At 46.8% G+C, this 19,463-nt stretch overlaps 1 protein-coding gene across 3 annotated transcripts in view; it reads left to right on the top strand.

Annotated features, from left to right (window-relative positions):
- LOC141958973 (sodium- and chloride-dependent GABA transporter 1-like) overlaps positions 1-19,463 on the top strand; it is a 53,084-nt gene that overhangs the window by 12,132 nt on the left and 21,489 nt on the right. For all 3 annotated transcript variants that reach the window (XM_074902115.1, XM_074902113.1, XM_074902114.1), the window contains exons 3-14: positions 2,430-2,561; positions 3,251-3,351; positions 5,949-6,058; positions 6,444-6,576; positions 7,778-7,912; positions 9,761-9,864; positions 10,176-10,300; positions 11,130-11,242; positions 16,716-16,847; positions 17,597-17,699; positions 18,116-18,216; positions 19,008-19,175. In XM_074902115.1, coding sequence (XP_074758216.1) covers positions 2,430-2,561; positions 3,251-3,351; positions 5,949-6,058; positions 6,444-6,576; positions 7,778-7,912; positions 9,761-9,864; positions 10,176-10,300; positions 11,130-11,242; positions 16,716-16,847; positions 17,597-17,699; positions 18,116-18,216; positions 19,008-19,175 — 1,457 coding nt within the window. The remainder of the gene's footprint in view (positions 1-2,429; positions 2,562-3,250; positions 3,352-5,948; positions 6,059-6,443; positions 6,577-7,777; positions 7,913-9,760; positions 9,865-10,175; positions 10,301-11,129; positions 11,243-16,715; positions 16,848-17,596; positions 17,700-18,115; positions 18,217-19,007; positions 19,176-19,463) is intronic.

Raw genomic sequence — 19,463 nt, 5'->3', positions numbered from 1 at the left:
ATGCCTGGGCTCCCTGCTGGCTCTGCACACAGCTGAATGTGCCCAGCTATGACTAACACTCCAGCCTCTACACCAGTTTCTAACCTCATGCAGTCTTTTTGATGTCAACAGGATTTTACCAGACTCTAAATCGACTCTAAATGCAGCTCAGTAGGTGCTAAAAATTGTCTGAGAGATCCTGAGCTTGAATAACTTGAGAGAAGAACATTTCTTTAAATAAACAACATGCATTTCTCATTTACACATTGAGACTCCAAGCAACGGTATGTAACAGCTTGTAATGCTCAACTTTTGATTTGTGGGCAGTGTTCGCTGTTTTAAGGATTAATTAATATTCCTTGCTGTACAGCATTAGGAGCTGCAGACCGTGGGCAAATTTGGGGCTGCACAGTGTGTGCCAGGAGCTGTGTGATCCTCCCCTGCCTCAAAGAGTGCCCTGAGCAGGCAGGGCAGGACCAATATCATCACCCCTTTGACCCATGGACTTTGGAGACAGGTTTAGACTCTCCCAAAGTCACACACAATCATTTGTAGCAGGCCAGGAACTGAACCAGACCTTTCAGCAGCCCATCCAGGGCCAGAGATTAAAGACCAGCCCTTTCTCTCTGTGCCAAGGATTTTGGCAAAGTCATACAAATTTTAGGTACAAATTTCAGAACTGATTTCCTTTCTGGCTGTACAGCACCTGGGGATGTTATCCATGTCTGCTCAGGACCCTGACCCTCCAGAGTGGCAGTGTCATTGTCAACTGACAACTCAGTTCAAGGCTGCAGTCTGCTTTGTAGATTTTCCCCTATTTTAGAGGATTTTTGTCAAGCCAGGATAAATGACCTGTGTCCAAAAGTTTGTCTGTTTTTTTTCTCAATAATCTAATAAAATTTTTCACCTACAAACCCTCCTGGACTGCTGTAGATGAAAAATGCAGGATCATTTTTCATCAGGGTTCATCACAAGGATCATCAGGGCTGTGGACAAATTTCATTAGCTGCTTGCACAGAAGCAAGCAAGGCACTGTGATTGCTGATAAACTCAAGTCTCCAAACTCTACAGTGAGGCACAACGGTAGTGAGGCAGCATCCATGTCCTTGGAGCTGACCCTGGCTTCCCGCAGGTCTCCTAGGGGGCTGGACCTTGCAGGCCGTGGCAGCCCTCCTCCCGCAGCCATGCTCAAAGCTGTTAGCTCCTCCATGCCAGGCTCCTGGTGAAGCCGAGAGTCTGTGCTTCCACGCCAGCTTGCAATTCAGGCTCATGGTCATCGAGCTCCTGGCCCGGAGCATGTTTTCTCCCTGCCACTGGCTGCCAACTCTTCTTGCACGCTGCCTCCCGTGGACTCCCATGCCAGGTGCTGGCGCCTGCCTCTCAGCTCCCTGCTTGTCAGGCAGGTGTCCCCAGCTGGGTGTCCCCCAAGCCAGCATCCCTGGCTGTGTCTCGCTTCTTCCCTGCCCTCAGAGAGCAGCTGCTCTGCCAGGTGCAAGCTGGACTCCAACTCTTCAAGAGTGGCTTTGCTTACTGGCTCCATGTCTGCTTTCCCACTAATATCAGGAAAAGAAGACTCAGACTGACAACTCAGCTCTCTAGATAGTGCAGAAACCAGTGCTGTCCTGAACCTGGCCAGATGCTTCTGAGCAAACTTAATGTCCCCTCTCCCTCCCCACCCAGCATCTTCTGCAAGAGTTTGTTCTCCTCAGGAATGCTGGCATGCTTCAGCACATGCATGAGGAAGCTGGAGAATGAGATTTGTCCTAGATCCTAGAAGTCAGGATGACCCAAACATGTACAGCCTTCAAATCACATGGTGAGGCTCTCCTATGCTATTTGCTTTTTTAATAACGAGGTACAAATAATATCTCTAGTGAATGACTGCACTACCTTATTTCTAGTGATGAAATTATTTCCATAGGATCCACAGAGAAGAGTAATGTTTTCACCAGGAATTTTAATGGTAAAACCTAGAACAAGGGTGTGGAGGTGTATAGGACTGTTACAAGAGCAAATACAGTTTTAGCCAGTTTCGTTAAAAGACAGAAACAGCTACAAAGAAAGAAAGTAGTGACCAATGCTGGATATTGCTGTACCCTTTTCCCTCAAGGTGAAGAATTGGGGGTTGCTGCAGGTAAGTCAGAAAACATCAACAAGAACAAGTTACTAGTGTCAGTGTCCAAGCTTTTGGGTTTATTGTCAGATTTGCCTTAGCATTGCCTAAATCTAACAATGTGCATTTATGATACCTATATATCCATAGTGACAGGAACTGATGAGGGGAAGGCAGTGGTGATCAGAATGGGAGACTCACTGAATATACCAACTCCAGTTGCAAACTGTTGCCCCTAGCAAGTCATCACATGGGTGCTGCAGAGCAAGAAACCACAGCTGGAGGCATTTACTTCTTGGTAAAAGGGAGAACCATCTGCTAACATTGCTTCTTTCAGGGGCCTTCCTCATTCCCTATTTCCTGACACTGGTGTTTGCTGGGATTCCTCTCTTCCTGCTGGAAACTGCCCTGGGACAGTACACCTCTGTTGGTGGACTGGGAGTCTGGAAATTAGCACCTATGTTTAAAGGTACTGTACTGTAAGTTTGTGAAGGCAATGGCACATAACTACAGACAAATACTCTTTAATGGTTTGGGAAGCAAATCATCAAATCCCTGGGGACTGAGATGGGGTGGCAGGTGAGGGACATTTTTTTCTTTCTTTATCAATCTGCCCTTGACCTTGATGTCTACAATCACTAACATCACTGTGTTCTGTTCAAGCAGTCTTGTGTGATGATAAAGTACTTTATGAGCAGCAGGGACATAGAGGGGCTCTGGTTGCAAAAGGCTTGTTTTGAGCCTTGCGACATGGGCTCACTTTAGTTCTGTGGGAAAGCTGTAGATAGGAGACGTGAACATGTTGCCATGTCTGGAGTAGCAGCATTCTGGAAACCAGTTGTTGATTTATAAATGCCTTGTATGTAGGAAAGAGTGATTCTGCCAGGGAAGTGACCAGTTCCTATTTTCATGGAGCCCTGTCCTAAACTACCTGTAGCATATTAAAAGGTAGCACTGTCCACCAAGTGAAAATGGGTGGGTGAGAGATGTGAGGTAACAAGCCTTCTTTGCTCACCAGTTTGGCATAGTTGTATCAGGTACTGCACTGATGAGCTGGTTCACTTTTCCTGGCTCTGCCACAAAACTTGTGGTGATGTCTGTGATTACGGTTGGGTACCAGAGACCTGGATTGATGCTGCTCTCTGCCTTCATTCGTAGGAGTGGGGCTGGCAGCTGTAGTTCTCTCCTTCTGGCTGAACATCTACTACATTGTCATCATCGCCTGGGCCCTCTACTATCTCTTCAACTCTTTCACCGCAGTGAGTCACAGACTTGTCTACAGCATGGCATTGTCTGCACTGAGTCTTTACTCTCTGTTTTATGGGCAGGAGTTGTTTATGCCACAAAACATGAACTAACTGCTTGTAGTCTGTGCAAAGAGTCTTTGTCATCACTCTGATGGATCCTTTCCAAAGAGGTTCCTCAGCCCTGGAGGCAGTTGTGTAGTGCTGATGGGTACTGATGCTGTCCTCTGGAGAGGGTGGTCCTCTGGAGGGCATGGTCCCATCCCCCCTCTGGGAACTGTTGCCAATTGCATCAGTCTTTAAAGCCCACCCTGTGTCTCTGTCATATTTCTAGAGCTGTGTGAATCTAAGAGCCGCACATTTCTACAACTGATTTTGTCACAACATATTCTTATTATCCAGGACTTAGTCCTCCTTTATGTTTATCTTGATAAATAAAATCCCAAGGGTGTTTTTGTTTGGGTTGGGTTTTTTTGTTTGTTTGGGGTTTTTTTTTTTTGTTTTCTCTGGGAAAATGATTCAGAAAGCATTTAGACATCTGCTTATGACTTTCCCTTACCATGTACCTTGGGGTTGTGGTTTATAGTGGGTTCCTCATCTGTAGCAGGGTCTTCCACCATACAAGGTCTGAATCACTCCCCACATTAAGTTCTTGGTAGCTGAATTATTTGTTTCAGACCAACAGCTGGGAAGAGGTCCCTTAACTCTCTGAGCAACCTGCAACCTTAAAGGCATCTACTCCGTGATTCACATGGGATCTTTTCTCATTTAGGTGTAACCCTGAAATACTGTTATGAATGTTGTACTTCCAGTTTTACTTTTTGATCAAAAATTTCAAGTATCTATCAAGACTTTTGCTAAAATATTCTGTTTGGCATTCCTAGCTGTGTTTCTACTGCCAATACCCACTGCAGGCTTGTGGGTCCAGAACAAAATTGTCAGTTGTGGATGATTAGGTGCACTGTTGGGGGATTCCCAAATGAACAGAAGTCAACCCCAGAAGAACCCATCCCTGTTCCACCCTGGGCAGGGTGCATGTTAGGATGAGGCTTTGGTACAGGCAGGTGTCACAGACCTGACTGGTGACAGTACTTGTATCTACACAGGTATTCAGTTCAAGGCCTTTTCTTTTACCAGAGATAATTCCGTATTCTCCAAAGGAGCCAAGGTACAAATTAAAAAGCTAGGCTGATGCCTGACCCTGTTCCTCCTAAATTTGACCAGGAGTATTTTGAACGTGAACAGGAACCTAGCTTGCATTCTGCAGTTTCTGTACTCTGAAATTCAGAGGAAATGGAGCAGCAATAAACTGTCCCCCTGCCTGCCTCTCCTTATAAGAGCTACACAGCATATCTGATGTGCAAAGAACTTGGTTGAAGGGCTGCTGTGCATCACTGCTTGAGTCATTGCATTTGCTTCAGTGCAATTAGCAAGTCCACAATGATATCACTGGGTGGATGCAAAGAGCCTGGGTGGCCACTGGGGTGTCCCTACCTGCCCCTTCCATCACCCTTCTTCTGCCAAGCCAACCTATACGTTAGGAGGTATCATCTGCTGGAGTGAACTGATTTAGATGGTGGGTGAATGCAGCACTTAAAGGCACTGAGGCTACAAAGCACTTAAAACACAGATAGTATTTCTAAAGGGGTCTGTGTTCATGGATGAATAGGAACAGATACAAAAATCTTCCTAAAGCTTTGTTGATCTGGAGCCTGAGGTCTTATCTGCAGAGGGAAATCATCCAGAATAGCCATTCTGCATTTATCTACATGTACAGCACTCAGAAAATGAGATTGCTTCACATGGAGACATATCTGAGCTGCTCTTGTTGGACTGCCTTGGCTGTGGCACTACATGGCACGGGTGAGTTGCCCTGTGTGCTCGCACAGCCCCTGACACTGAGGTTTCATTGCTTGCAGTGTCAGAGCTGATTATATTAAATCTGTAGTTGTGTTCTGCCGTCACACTGATACCTACAGTATAAACATCTCACAGGAATCCCTTTGTGCTGCTTGTAATCAGGGCAGGGAACAGCATGAAATAGCTACTATGCTTTAAATTTACTCCTGGGCTTATATTACATTAGTTTATTCACGTAGACAAACAGTTAACCCCCATTCTCAATGCCACATTGCATTTTAAGCATTGAAGCTTGGTATAAATGAGAGATAAGAAACAAATCAGTGTTTATTCTTTATGCAGTAAATTCCAACCACTTGTTGAATGAAGCTAGCCAAAAGCTGTAATGATTATATACACAATGTTCCCCAATAGCTATTTTAATTAGTAGCTATTAATTACCAACAGTTAATTGGAAATTACTTTCTATCTGGGGAATTGCTAACATTTTATGAGCGCTACAAAATTGCCCTAATCACATCATGATATTGTTTCCTGGAAAGTCCATGTCACATATATCAGTGTTTTGAAAAATCATTTCATGCTTTTGGCTGCAAAGTTCCTGCCTATCCAGAGGAACTGCCCATCCTCTTTGCAAAAAAAAAAAAAAAAAAAAAAAAAAGGAGTTTCAGTTTAAAAGAAGACAGATTTCACTTCTCGCCAGTGGGAGATGTCACATTAATGATAACCCTGCTGTCCTTGTGCTGGCGCAGGACCTGCCATGGCAGAGCTGTGGGAATGCCTGGAACACCAACCGCTGCTTCTCCAACTTCTCCCTGACTGACACCACTAACCTCACCAGTGCCGTCACCGAGTTCTGGGAGTACGTCCACAGCCTGCCTACACCAGGTTTCTCCCCCTCACCGCGGCCATCATGCCTGCTCACTGGGCCTGCAGCTGTGCCCACTGGCACCTTTTCTTGGAGAGCCTTGGCAGGAGGGCATCAGAGCCAGCCATTGGCTGGGGTGGGCATGGGCATGGGGTGTGCTGTGCAGCCACAGGCCAGATGGATAGAGAGGATAACAACCTCCTCGCCTCTCTTCTCCTTCCTTTATGCCACCATGATGAACCTCAGGTCTCTTTAGGGTTTTGCCGGCTCTTGTGTTCATCTGCACCTGGCCCTTCACCCTCCAGATGTCTCCAGAATCTCCACGCCCTCTGTCCCCAAGGGCCAAACTTCCCTTTAATACAACCTCTTCCACCTCTAGGAGGAACATGCACCAGATGTCCGGGGGCCTGGGGGAGCCCGGCACCATCCGCTGGCCCCTGGCTGGCACACTGGCCCTGGCCTGGCTCCTGGTCTACTTCTCCATCTGGAAGGGTGTGGAGTGGACGGGCAAGGTACAGTGTGAGGACCGGGTGTTTCAGTGCTGCCTCTCGTTGCTGTGCTCAGGTCTTGGCTATCAGAATGTCCTCTGAATTCAATTTTGTTTGTCTATAACTAAGGTTTCAAGGCAGAATCGTGGTAGATGCTATTAAATTCCTGACATTTACCTTTCATGGTTGTAAAAACTGCTACCCTGTTCATGGTAATTTTCATTCTAAGCATAGAGAATAGCTCTTCCCTGTAAAGTCACAGGTCTGAGTACTCAGTCTTTTGGGGAAGAGACTTGGAAAGAGATTTTTAGAGATTACTTACATTTCCCACCTTGGGACAGGCCTTTGAGAGAGTGAGGCCTCTTCTGGGCTCCTCCTTTTGAAAATCATTGTCTCTTAAAATCTGCCAGTGGGGAAAAAAAACTCACCACCTCCTTTGAAAATTTTCCTGCTGCCCTTTAGGTATTGGTGGGAGACCCTCAGATCAGAAGCATACTGTTATTCACTGTGTAGCATTTCAGGCTAGTACAGTGGAAAGGTAATTGCTTAGTTTAGTGAAACAGCAAAGCTGAGATACTGAGATGTGTTATTTAGAGCACAGCATGGTGTAGCAGGACAGTATTGTGAAAGGAATAATCTAGAGGAGAGATCAGAAAGAAGTGCTTCAGGCATAGGTCACCTAAGCTGTTAACTTCCTTGGTGGCTCTCAAACAGGTTTTAGCTACGTAGTCACAGCAAAGCCCAGCTGGTTGCCACATATGGTCCCTGTGATGAGGGATGGCACATACCCATGAGTCCCTGATACAGTACTGAAAAGAAAGTAGTGGAGTCAAGATGACATGTTGCTTGATGCATTAGACTAGAGGAACACCAGCTTTAGCTCTGTAAAATAAGGATGTGATGACTTAAAGGGATTACTTCTGTGGACTAAATTCATCCCTGTGCAATTCCCTTGTCTTTGGGCAATTCATCTGGACTTTAACGTGCTACTTTTGTGATTAGTGTGTCCTTGTGCGTCATTGGAGGGACAAACCTCAAACAGTCAGAAACATTACTAGCACAGGAACAGGAAAGAGAAAACACAAGGAAATGTTGCCAAAAGCAGCTCTGCATGGGGAGCTTGTCCCCTCACAGGGAGGACACACACGACGCAATGCCACTGTGAACAGGAAAGCTCCTGGGCGCTGGTAGGCTGATGGCTTCTCTCCCATGATGTCTTTCGCAGGTGGTGTATTTCTCAGCCACCTACCCCTACTTCATGCTTTTCATCCTCTTCTTCCGGGGAGTCACGCTGCCGGGAGCCAAGGAAGGGATCCTCTTCTACCTCACGCCCGACTTCAGGAAGCTCTCCAACTCTGAGGTTTGTAGCCTAGTGAGGAAATCTCTCACCTCCAAGCTGTCTTCGCATTAGTCTTCCCCAGGCACTTCCATTGAATATTTTACGTATTAAAAAAACCTGGAAAAGTTCCCTGTTCAAGCAGTCACAACCTTCGGAGGCTTAGACAAAGCTAAAGGGCGGGCCCTTCGTGGGTCGAAATCTGCGCAGCAGCTCTGTTGTACTCAAGCAGTGTTATCCATAGGGCAAGGGGGGGGTCAGAAATTACCCCAACGAAAAAAACTCCCCTCTGGGCTGGGAATGCTTCATTTCACTGGCTCTCTCAGGGCTGGTGATTTGGTCTTGATCTGGTGGTCCCAGAGAAGAGGACGAGGTGGTGGCACTGGCACGGGCCCCTCAGAAGCAGCACAAGTACAACAGTACACTCAGCATCAATTTCTGGAAGTGCTTAAATAGTGAGTAGTGGCTGGTAATGTTGCCTTGATCAGTGGAAGCACAGAGAGGGGCCAGGAGGAGCACAGAGGCTTGCAAAAGCTAAGTTTTTCAGGTGACACAGACTCTGCCTTTTGCAGCAGCAATGCTCCCATGGCTCCAGTCACCCCTGCACATGTGAACAGGGACAACTGGACACCCATCATTTCCCAAGTGGTCCCAATGATCCCTCTCACAGGACACTCACTGTAGCTGTACTGCCAGCTGCACTGGCTCTAATGCTGGAAACAAGACTGTCAAGAACAGAAGAGTTGTTTAAATACTATGTTATTAAGAAAGGAACTGTCTGCCCCCTTTTCTTGTGCCTTCTAGTCTTCAAGATCTTAAGGCACTGGCAACCAGCTTTGCAAACTGTCCTCTGCAGTTGTTTGCACAAGAAACTCCATGTTGAAAAAAATCAAAGACACACTAGTGGAAGAGGAACAGAGGGGGGTCAGTGTGGGGCGTGGGTCTCTGAGGGGAGCAGCACCCCTCAGGGGGCAGCTGTGAGAAAGCAAGCGCACATACACACAAATTCAGACTATATGCAAGTCCTTTCTGACCTGCACTGGAGGCTGAGGAACACGTTCCAGAAAATGAGAGGCATGACTCTTCCCCCATCCCCATCCATCACTGGAAGCAGCCTCAAGCCACATGTTTTGGAGGGCTGAGGATGTGCTTGTGGTGCTGGGCCAGGCTGCATTTTTGATGCACTTGCCATGTGGGAAGGATGCAAACCCCCTGCTCCTCTTCCTCCTTCTCGCGGAGGCACTGCTCTCTAACAGGCTTCCTCCTGACACTGCAAACATTCAAAGCCTATGCCCCATCCCTGACCCAGTGCCCTGTGTTAAAGACCCCTGACATCCCTGTTCCCCTAGGGGTGGTGCAGAGGCCCTGCTGACCCCCCATAGCTGCAGGACACACAGTGGCTCCAGAAGCCAGCATGCTCCGGTCATGTCCGAATCACCATACCGCAGGTAAAACAGAGCTGCACCAGCCCTCTCCATTACTCTTCTCTCTGCCTGCACCATCATCTTTGAGACCTATCTCACTCCAGATACGTGTTCAGAAAGAGATGGAAAAAAGTCTGTTCTTCAAACATGTTGAGCCTGTCTGGCAGCAACACAGCTGCAGGTTTTATGGTGGCTCCTGTGACATTTCCAGCTGCTGACCCAAATGTTTTCTTGGAGCTTGGGGCAGCAGACAGCGTTGCAGGTGCCTATGGCCCTAGTGGCAGGGTGCCCTCAGGTCCTGATGACCCCAGTGGACCGTACGGCCATGTCCACAGCCCCCCGGTCTGCATACAGCCCCCTCACTAGCTCTGCATTGAGCTGCTGCAGGAGGGTCGCCTGCAGCATGGAGTCCCTCCCGCTGAACTCCTCTCCCGGCTCTTCTCCACAGGTCTGGATGGATGCAGCCACACAGATCTTCTTCTCTTATGGCCTGGGGCTGGGGTCTCTGATTGCTCTGGGAAGCTACAACACTTTCCACAACAATGTCTACAGGTCTGTTCGTTTTTTTCCAGCCTCCTGTGTGGTGGGGAGTGCTTATGGGCGAGGGAGGGAGGTCACAGTAAGTCTGGGGTGACTGATCTCCAACATCGCCTTCCTGGCAACTTGCAGCCGAAGGGGCATGCTGCAGTCATCACAGTGGGGCTCCCCTGCCTGCAGGGCACTTACCTTGTCACCTGCACTACCTCTTCAAAGCACAGGAACAGCTCTTGGCAGGGTTTGGTCTTTTGTTTACCCCACACTTCACTCTTGACCTCTTGGTAGGGACCTGCAGGTGGTTTCTCTTCTTTCTTTCTGTCTTCCAGAGACTCTATTATTGTCTGCTGTATAAACTCCACCACAAGCATATTTGCTGGATTTGTTATTTTCTCTATTGTTGGCTTCATGTCACACATCACAAAGAAGTCAATCTCAGAGCTGGCCTCCTCAGGTAAGCAGAAACCCAGGTTCAAATGCAACAGCAATCTCTGAGAGCAATTTGTCAGTGGGCATGGGATGCTCCCAGGCCTTTCCTGAGTGAGGCCCAAGTGTTGCAAACCCTCTTTGCATACCCTTCCACCAAGATGGGTCTCAGACACTTGTGGCTGATGTTCATCGCACTATGGCTGCAAGGGACATCTCTGCCTGCTCTTAGTGTTCAACTTCTTTTACTGCTGAAGTTTTATGTGCTTTTGCTGCAATGAAATATTTAGGCCATTTGCTTTCTGAAACTTTCTTTTGGAGAGTAGATACTATGTTTTCAGTAGACATGATAAAAATTTGGAGTCTCTTTTCCATGTGAAATTTTGAAATTGTAATGTCAGAATAATTTTTTAGCCAAGATAGGACCATGTGTTTTTGCAGAAAGACATATTTTGAAATTGCTATCTTCCCAGAGAAAGCTTTTATCTCAAGCAATAGCATTTTGTGATGGAGAAAAAAAGGACATCAGTAAAGTTATAACCAGCTCTGAATATCAGTTTATTTTTCTAGCAAATTGCTCCATCTCCATTTGGTAGCAGTAATTTGATGACTTTCTTGCCTGCAGGAAGAGAGAAGGCAAAGTGTTTCTCCAGTCATTCCTGCCTCCCAGTTCTACCCCTGTGCACCCCATCGGGTTGGTGTGTCATGGGCAAAGGCTCAGGTTTTTCTAGCTTCTGTATTAAATACCTGCAATTCTTGACCTGTGATCATTGTCTTTGTTCAGCTGTGGCCCTTAGCTTAGATTTCCCATCAAATGCTTTATAAACATAGGCTCATCCCTCTTTTCATTACTGCAGGCCCTGGACTGGCTTTCCTTGCCTACCCCCAGGCTGTTGCACAGCTGCCCCTGTCCCCGCTCTGGTCGATCCTCTTCTTCTCCATGCTGATGATGCTGGGACTGGATAGTCAGGTGAGACAACCCAGGGACAAAATGGGCTAAGATACGAAGATATCTTCAGATATGATAGTGGTGTCCCCTTCTGCACCTTGGGACGTGACTGAGCAGGGTCTTTTCTTCCTTTTCATGGTGAGATGCAGCTTCATGAAGTGAAATCTGCTGTGTGGACATTGTCTCTGTGCTCTTCCCGAACATAGGCATATACTGCAAGTGTGGCGGTATCTGACCACTACCCAGTGCACCAGTCCTTGTCCTGCTGCCAATTAAAAACAAGAGTAACGACCAGCTTCCAGCAGCACAGCAGAACCAGTCGGCCTTATAAGACAATCACTGCTTTCCTGTAGGAGAAGAGGTTCTTTGGAAAGCTTTTCTCTATTCAGATCAATTTTTGGCCCTAGTGAAGTGCTGGTACTTCTGTGTGGGCACAGCATGTCCCCGTCTTGCTGGGTGACCCTGGCAGCTGAGCTCACAGGCTCTAAGCAGAGCTAGCGAGAAACTATCTCTGCCAAAATACTTTGGGACGAGAGAAAAAGGAAAAAGTTTTTTCTCAGGTAATAACTGCTTTGTTTTTGTAAGACATGATTCCCTCACTCTCTCACCTAAGTATGTTAAATAATGGAAATTGGTATTAATTGCTTCATTTCATGCCTGCATGATAATAGTTTGTGGTCATCACAGCTTTCTTGGTATTTTGTGAGAAGCTCAGTATGGATGTTTTGGATTTTCTTACTGTGTCACCTTGACCAAACTGCATTTCCTGTGAGGCAAGAAAATGTCTTAACTTTGGCTTACTTTCATAGGTTAAGGTAGAAAGTCTCTACCTTCTCTACTCCCAGGAGCTGGGAAGAACATCTCTGTACAAGGTGCTAGTCTCCAGCCAGACCCAGTGCTCTGCTGCAGTATTGACAGGTTGTGCTGAGAAAAGCAGCAATGCAGTGTTTGAATTAGGGCTCTCCTGTGGTGTGAGAGTGGTGGTCTGATGCAGTATTTCAGCATTGGAGTTGGTAAAAAAAGTGACCCTGAGCGCAGCTGAAGCAACCTGGCTTGTTTCATAGCCAGGATAGATCCTGGCAGGAGAGAGCTATGCCTTGGGAAAGCCTTGGGAAAGGCTGATGCCTGGGTACCCTGACTGCTTTGCCATCAGATAAGTCTTACAGGATATTTGAGGGGGAGGCAGTTGAGGCAAAAGGTCTCTACCCTGCCCCCCTCAGAGCTCTCACAAAACAAAACAAAAAAATCATGGTCTGTGTTTTTCCAAGCAGTGATTTATTTTTTTTTTTCTGATAATTCAGCATAAAAGTAGCTACTCAGTGAAGCAGTGAATTGCAGTGTGCCTTACTTTTTAGTGCATCAAAATCAAAGGCTCCTTCAAAAGCCTGTGCTTGCACCATGACATGTCCCCCTGTGCCCGTGTGCTCTTTCCTTGCAGTGCAAACCACTGGTACAAAATGGATGCTCTCTTGGATTACAGGTAGCCTTCATAAATCCAAGTCTAGTTCATAATCAGATTCAGACCTATTCCTGAAATGTCACACCTGGTTTCCAGGAAAATGTAATCAACCAAATCTGGTTTTCAATTATGACACACTCCCATGAACGCATCATAAAGCTCACGTCTGCATTACCATGGACATTATTCAGCAAACAATTTCCAATAACAACGAAATGTTCCAAAAGAAGCTACATCTACAGAAAAAAAATTACTCTCTATGGATTATTCACTCAGTGCTGGTAAATAGTTTGAGACATGACAATAAGCCCTCTAAGCACTGTGTGGAATTCATTTGCTGCATTAGCTTCTGAAACACTACTTGAAATTCTTCAAGTCCCTTCTGACAGCTAGGCTTGGAGGGCAGGCAGTCCATGGGGGGCTATCATCATTGCCTGGAGGAGGAAGAGGTGGGGGACAAAGCATCAAAAGGAAAACAAGCTTTTTAAAAAGCACAGATAAATACATGTGAAGAGGCTTTCTGTCTGCATGCTGGAGCTCTGATTCAATCAAACACACCATTAACAGCATGGCAGCTTATGCATACAAAACAAATAGCACAGGCTGCAACAACAGCTGCAATTGCACATGCATTTTGAAGTGTCCAATTTAAAAAAAAAAAAAAAGAAAAAAAAGAAAAAGAGACGGTTTTGCGATGTGCTGATTAAATATGATTTGTGGTATTTGCATATAAGGAGCAACCATTTTTCATTTGGGTCAGCAGCCCAGTCCACGAGGCACAGCAGGACCATAGGGCATTTCTTGCACCCTGCACCCCCAGGGCTGCTGGGCTGAGGCTGCCCCTTGTCACCGGCTGGGCAGGGGTCTGCAGGCACAGCAGAGATGCTCAGAGGCCCAGCTAGCGAGGGAAGGTAGGGCTGAGATCTGCGTTTGTGATGCAGCGACAAGCGCCAACCACTTAAGGGTGGTGGGAGTAGATCCACCCGTATCTATTAGCTTCAAAAGCGAGTCTTCTGCAGATGCAGCACAGCTACATCTGCCTCTTTCTGCCAGGGTGCTCATCTCATCGGCAGTTACTTGAACGGGATGAATGACCTATATTGATAGACACGCGCCTCCCTCCTGTGCCCCCACTTGCCACTCGTGTGCCTTAATGTTCATGCTGCCTCTTGATCCATCTGGGCTTTAGCTCTCTTGTGTCTAGACCCTCTTGCATAATATGCTAATGCTTTCTTTTAACCTACCAGTTTCCAGGTCAGATGTTTTCTCCCCAGGGGAGCGAGCAAGCCTTGTGACTGCAAGCCTGCATCTGTCCCATGTGAGGCCGTCTTTCACAGGTTATTCATGAGGATTTCCAGCTGCCAGAAGCAGGACTTTCTTGTGGCTCTCTACTGCACATCTGGCAGCAGTGGTAGAACCCTCCACGGGTCCATGGGTTCCGGTCAGTGTGCTCTGCCTGGCCGAGGAGGGAATAACAGGACCCTGACACTGGGAGAGGGTGGGAGAGAGACTTTCATTCAGACCAAGGTGCCACCTATATTGACTCCCTAAACCAGGTTATCAGACCCAGCATCTTGTGTGATGATTAAGCCCCTGAAAGGGAAAAAGAGCAAAAGAGACAAGTGAATAGAAATAAAATATTCAGGAGAGAAATAGTATCATGGGACAAGGCATGAGAAAGAATATGTGCTAAAAATTGTGTCTGGTGACAGTGAGAAAAATGGAACTTTTTGGAAAGCAGACTGCAGTGTGTCCACCTGCACACACAAGTGCACACACAGGCAAAGTCGAGAACAGGTGTCACAATAACCAGATCCTTATCACTCCTGAAAGCAGCATGCTTTCACTCAGGTGCCTTCTTATCTTGTGCGACCATCTCAGGCTGGGTATGCAGGCTGGGAAATATGGACCCCAGGCAACTAGGGAGCCAGTCCCCAGAGTGGGAAAGGTGAGCCTCCTCCAGGCTGCATCACCTATGAAGCTTGAGGCTGGCATGAGGCAATTTTCAGTAATGGTATGAAGGCCACTGCCTGTTTTATGGCTAGAAAAAGCAGTGTACCACCATTTGGTTCCCCACCTCATCCATTACATGGCAGCTTAATTCTGATAGGAGGCAAAGAGATTTTAACTCACTTTGTAGCTCTGTTCCTTATCACCCATCTCTCTGTCTTTCCCTCTGTGTTTTCCCTGACTTTGATCCCTCTTCCTGCACCAAAGGGTGTCAGTTGTACACACACACACACACACACACACACACACACACCCATTATCTGAGGCATGTTTTTCTTTGCTGCTTCTCTACTGGACACCCCTCACATCCGCCCTCTGCCCCCGACCACTCCAGCCCCACTCTGAACCCTTTTCCTTCTCTGCCTTGCCCAGTGCCAGAAGGCCTGGCCCTGCCCATGGCTCCAGCGGCACCTGGCCATGCATCCATGTGGAAGGAATAGCTTTTGACAGTTGTTATTTTTTTTTGTCATGCCAGATCTTCACACTGTAGTGCCAGCTCAGTTCTGACTTCCAATGAGCCGGGTGGGATGGGGTGAAGAGCTCACTGTCAATGAGTATAGAGGCAGCTTAACCCACGCCCAAACAGCAAAAGATGCTTTTAATAGCACTTGTGTCCGACATAAAAGGCTTAGCTCATTAAAAATTCGAGTGGAAGCAATTGAGCTTTGATGCTCTGGGAATACTGGCTTTCAGCACTGCAATGTGTGGATATAAAACCCTGGGCAGAAACATCACCTTGTGCCTCTCTCTGTGCCAGGTGGAGGCCAGCCCCAGCAGCCCATGGTGTGCAAGCTCCTCCATCATCCCTGCCCAGCTATAGACAAGGCTCAGACTCCCCACTTTTCTTTCATATGTCTTTCCAGCCCTCTGCTGCTCTTTTTAGTCTGTATACCCCTATCTCCACCTCCACTCAAGTTTGTTTTTTTTTTTCTTCTTGTTTCCCTATTCAAAGCTGACTTTAAAAATGCCAGCACTTTCTAGAGTACTCTCCCAGGGACAGGGAGATCCCTGACATCCAAGAGCAATGAAACCTCTTTCAGTTTCATTGCATTGGCTTGTACATTTACTGAGGGTGACCAGGGAAGCTAGGAGCTTGCTGCCTTCATAAACTTCCCAGGATTTTTGCTAGAGGCATGATGTTCTCTCTGACAGCTGTATGTTACCAGTGGTTTCTGGGAGTGAGATACAAATGTGAATCTCAAAATGTATCCAGAAGTAGGAGGGAATGATGCACTTCACATATATACAATCAAACTGTCCTCATGCCATAGGGCAGAACTAGTAGAAAAACTGATCTGAAAGTAACACTCATGGGGACTTCTTTATGTGTTATGGTGCAGACAGCATTAATATACTGTGCCTGGTATAGCATTGCACAAGCCAGCCAGGTATTTTCAGTTCTAGAAAGACGATGTGCTGTGAGGATGGGCTTTTAATGTATTGTGTGCATTTAATGTAGTGTGCTTGAAAAAATCAAATACAGTGAAGGACTAGGTAGTCCGCGATATTGTTGTTATGCACATGGATGTGAGACTGGGCAGTGGGTAATGCAGTTCCTTAATGAGTGTTTTAGATCATTGAACAGCACAACCACTGTTGCAGAAGGCTGAGAAGAGCACACACGGGAAAGGAAGAGCAAGCAAAGTTCCGCATGTGTCCCCGTGGCAGACAGATGCATTGCTGTGACAGAGAGCCTGGCAGCATGGGGGGAGCAGGGCAGTAGTGAGAGTATGGGGTAAGAAAGAGGAGACTTTCCCTGGGAGGCAAAAGGCAGAGTTTTATCTCAGCTAATTTTAAGTATTTAACCCCAGTGCTTTTAGCTCCCTCTATATTCAGTGGGGGGAGAGAGGCATTTTCAGAAGATGATTCAGACCAACTTTGTGCAGAGATGCCTTCTTCTTTCCTAGTGTCTGCAGAGATCAGTTAAAGTAATGAGGATCCCAACATTGGAGTTAAATGTTGGAGCTGATGACGTCAGGCTAAGATACTTATATATATGTCTTTGGTGTATACCTTTTCCTGTAGTTCTGCACTGTGGAAGGGTTCATTACAGCCCTGATAGATGAGTATCCTCATCTCCTGAGAGCCAGGAAGAAGGTCTTCATCGCTGTAGTCTGCCTCATCTCTTATCTCATTGGATTCTCCAACATCACCCAGGTACAGAGAGCCGTGCTTGTACCTCCATTTGTGATATCTTTCCAGTCACTCTGTCATAGCACAGCAGCACCGAAAGCTTTGGGAGAAGTAACAGCATCCCTAGGAGCCATCCTAGTGCTGGATAAATACTTGCTTGTCACTGCCACATCTCAAGTGACTTAGGACTCCTCCATAATTTTTACCACCATCCTGTTGTCAGTCTGACTTGTTATTTTGCTATTTGCAGTAAGGGCTGAAGCCAACAGAGCCCAAGCTAAGGGAATGCTTAGTGCAAGGGGTTAATATAACATAAAGAAGACCAGTCTGTCGGGGCCCTAAACCTCTGGGGCTGATGCCAAGGTTCATATGTGTCGAGGCCAGGGCTGAATGCTCTGGAGACCATTTGTGGAGTGTTGTAGGTTCATAGGGAGGCAAGGCAGCAAAATTTCTGGGCGGGGCAGAGCAGAGTAAATGAAGTGAGTCCATCTAAAACAGAGAAACATAAGAAATCCTAGTGGATCCCTGCTTTTTTCCTCACCCTTGGCCATGCCTGGACCAGCCATGAACAGGCTGGTTAATTATCTGCAAAAGCACATCAGTTTTTCTGCTGGGAACCAGACTCCAGTGGAAACACTGCAATGCTGGCTCTACTGTCCATGGAAATTAACATTAAAGCCATCAGATGCAGATAGTAGCAATCCAAGCAGCGGGCTGGTATTGTCGACCATAATCTATAACTAAAATCCTTCAATCTGGTTTTGTCTCCTCAGGGTGGCATTTATGTCTTCAAGCTGTTTGATTACTACTCAGCCAGTGGCATGTGTCTTCTCTTTCTTATCTTCTTTGAGACCATCTCAATTTCTTGGTGTTACGGTAAGCACAAAAGACCTTGTTACTTTGTTTTCTCCATGGGCACAGTGAGTTATTTCAGAGGCCTCACACAGTGAAGCCAATGAAAACTTTGCAACTGAAAACATCTTAGGCTGATAACTCCAGAAAATCAGGAGCGGGAGGCTGTCATCTCTCTTCTCCATGACACCACAAAGACACCTGCACATCCTGGCAGATACTTATGGATCTGTCCTCTGGTCCTTCAAGAGGACACCGGGAGCATGGAAGCTGCTAGCACAAAACTGATTTTGTGTCCCTGTACCGTGTCCCTTCCAGATAATGATTCTCATATCACAGCATAATCACCCTCTTGCTGTGGCTGGCCTGTGCTGTGAAATGGGCAGAGGTGATGTCCATGGTGCTGAGATGGGACATTTTTTTCAACACTTTTCTTGTAGGTGTGAACAGATTTTACAACAATATCGAGGAAATGATTGGCTACAAACCATGCATCTGGTGGAAGATCTGCTGGGCCTTCTTCACTCCTCTTGTCTGCCTGGTAAGAACAGAGACATCTTATCTACAGGAGTGGAACCAGAAGGAACCTCTCAGTTTGGATGGGCTGTAGGGGAAACACTGTGTTCTCAACACAGTATAGGTCTGGTACAAGGTGGTTTTAGGCAGACCTGAGATGGGTAAAGTAATATATGAGCCTCTTTCACTCTGCCTGCTGAAAACCGCCTTGTAGAGAAAAGCTCTAGATTATTGTTTTAATCTAAACGATGCAATCAGTTCTTCATCTTTCTGTCTAAGATGCCAAAAGATAAGCATTTAATTTACTGTTTTAAAAAGATATTCTTGATTCTGGTGAAGACTCTCAGCTACTCCAGCTACAGCCTTAGCCCCTCATAGGGCTTGTCAGAGCAAAAGACATGAGCAAATATAGCATAGCCAACTGCAGAGCAATTTAACCTTTGCTGGTTCCTGCACTTCAAGCAGACGTACAGAGAATGGCATGAGAAAGCCAGTGATAGGAAGATGAAGACTCCTGAGACCAGCTGTGATGATGCTGTTAACTTAGGAGCTGGTGTGGGGTCATTGCTTGTCTGAGTAATCTAGTGAAGAAGGAAATCAGGGGTATTTCAGCTCCAACTTTTTACATAGGATAATCAGGGGACAAGTGATTTAAAATTACCATTTGGTGGGCTGAGAGCATGTAGACTAGTTTAAGGAGCTGTTAGGTTGCTGTAAGACTCTTGGGAACTAAGAGGATAGTGAAGGAAAGAATGGATGGATGGGCCCTGGTTTTGCACACCTTCACCTGTGATGTGTGTTCTTCTGCACACCCAGGGTGTGTTCCTCTTCAGTGTGGTGGAAATGACCCCTCTGACCCTGGGAAAATACATCTATCCTGTGTGGGGGCAAGGCATTGGTTGGCTTATGGCTCTGTCCTCCATGGTACTGATTCCAGGATATATGCTGTACTGTCTCTTCACCTCAACGGGGACTTTCCGGCAGGTATGAACATCTTCACTCCTCTTCTGCTCTCTGCTTAGAGTAACACACCCATCCACATCCCCACCCCCCACCCCCCACCCCCCCAGCCACACCCCCCCAAACTCAATCTAAGGAGAAGCAAGCAGACTCTGCTCTGACAAAGTTGTCCGAGTACTTCTGGTCAGTGCTGCAGGAGCTCTGCACACCCTCTCAGCCAGGAGGGCTCAGATCAGTCCCAGCACACAGAACACTCTCTGGTAACATGGGCTCACTGGAGAGGACTTACTAGCAGAGCTGAGCACTAATGTG

Source organism: Athene noctua, chromosome 3, assembly GCF_965140245.1.
Source record: "Athene noctua chromosome 3, bAthNoc1.hap1.1, whole genome shotgun sequence".
Lineage (NCBI taxonomy): Eukaryota > Metazoa > Chordata > Aves > Strigiformes > Strigidae > Athene > Athene noctua.
The sequence above is the reverse complement of the archived record's forward strand: the minus strand, read 5'-3'. Positions and strand labels throughout refer to the sequence as shown.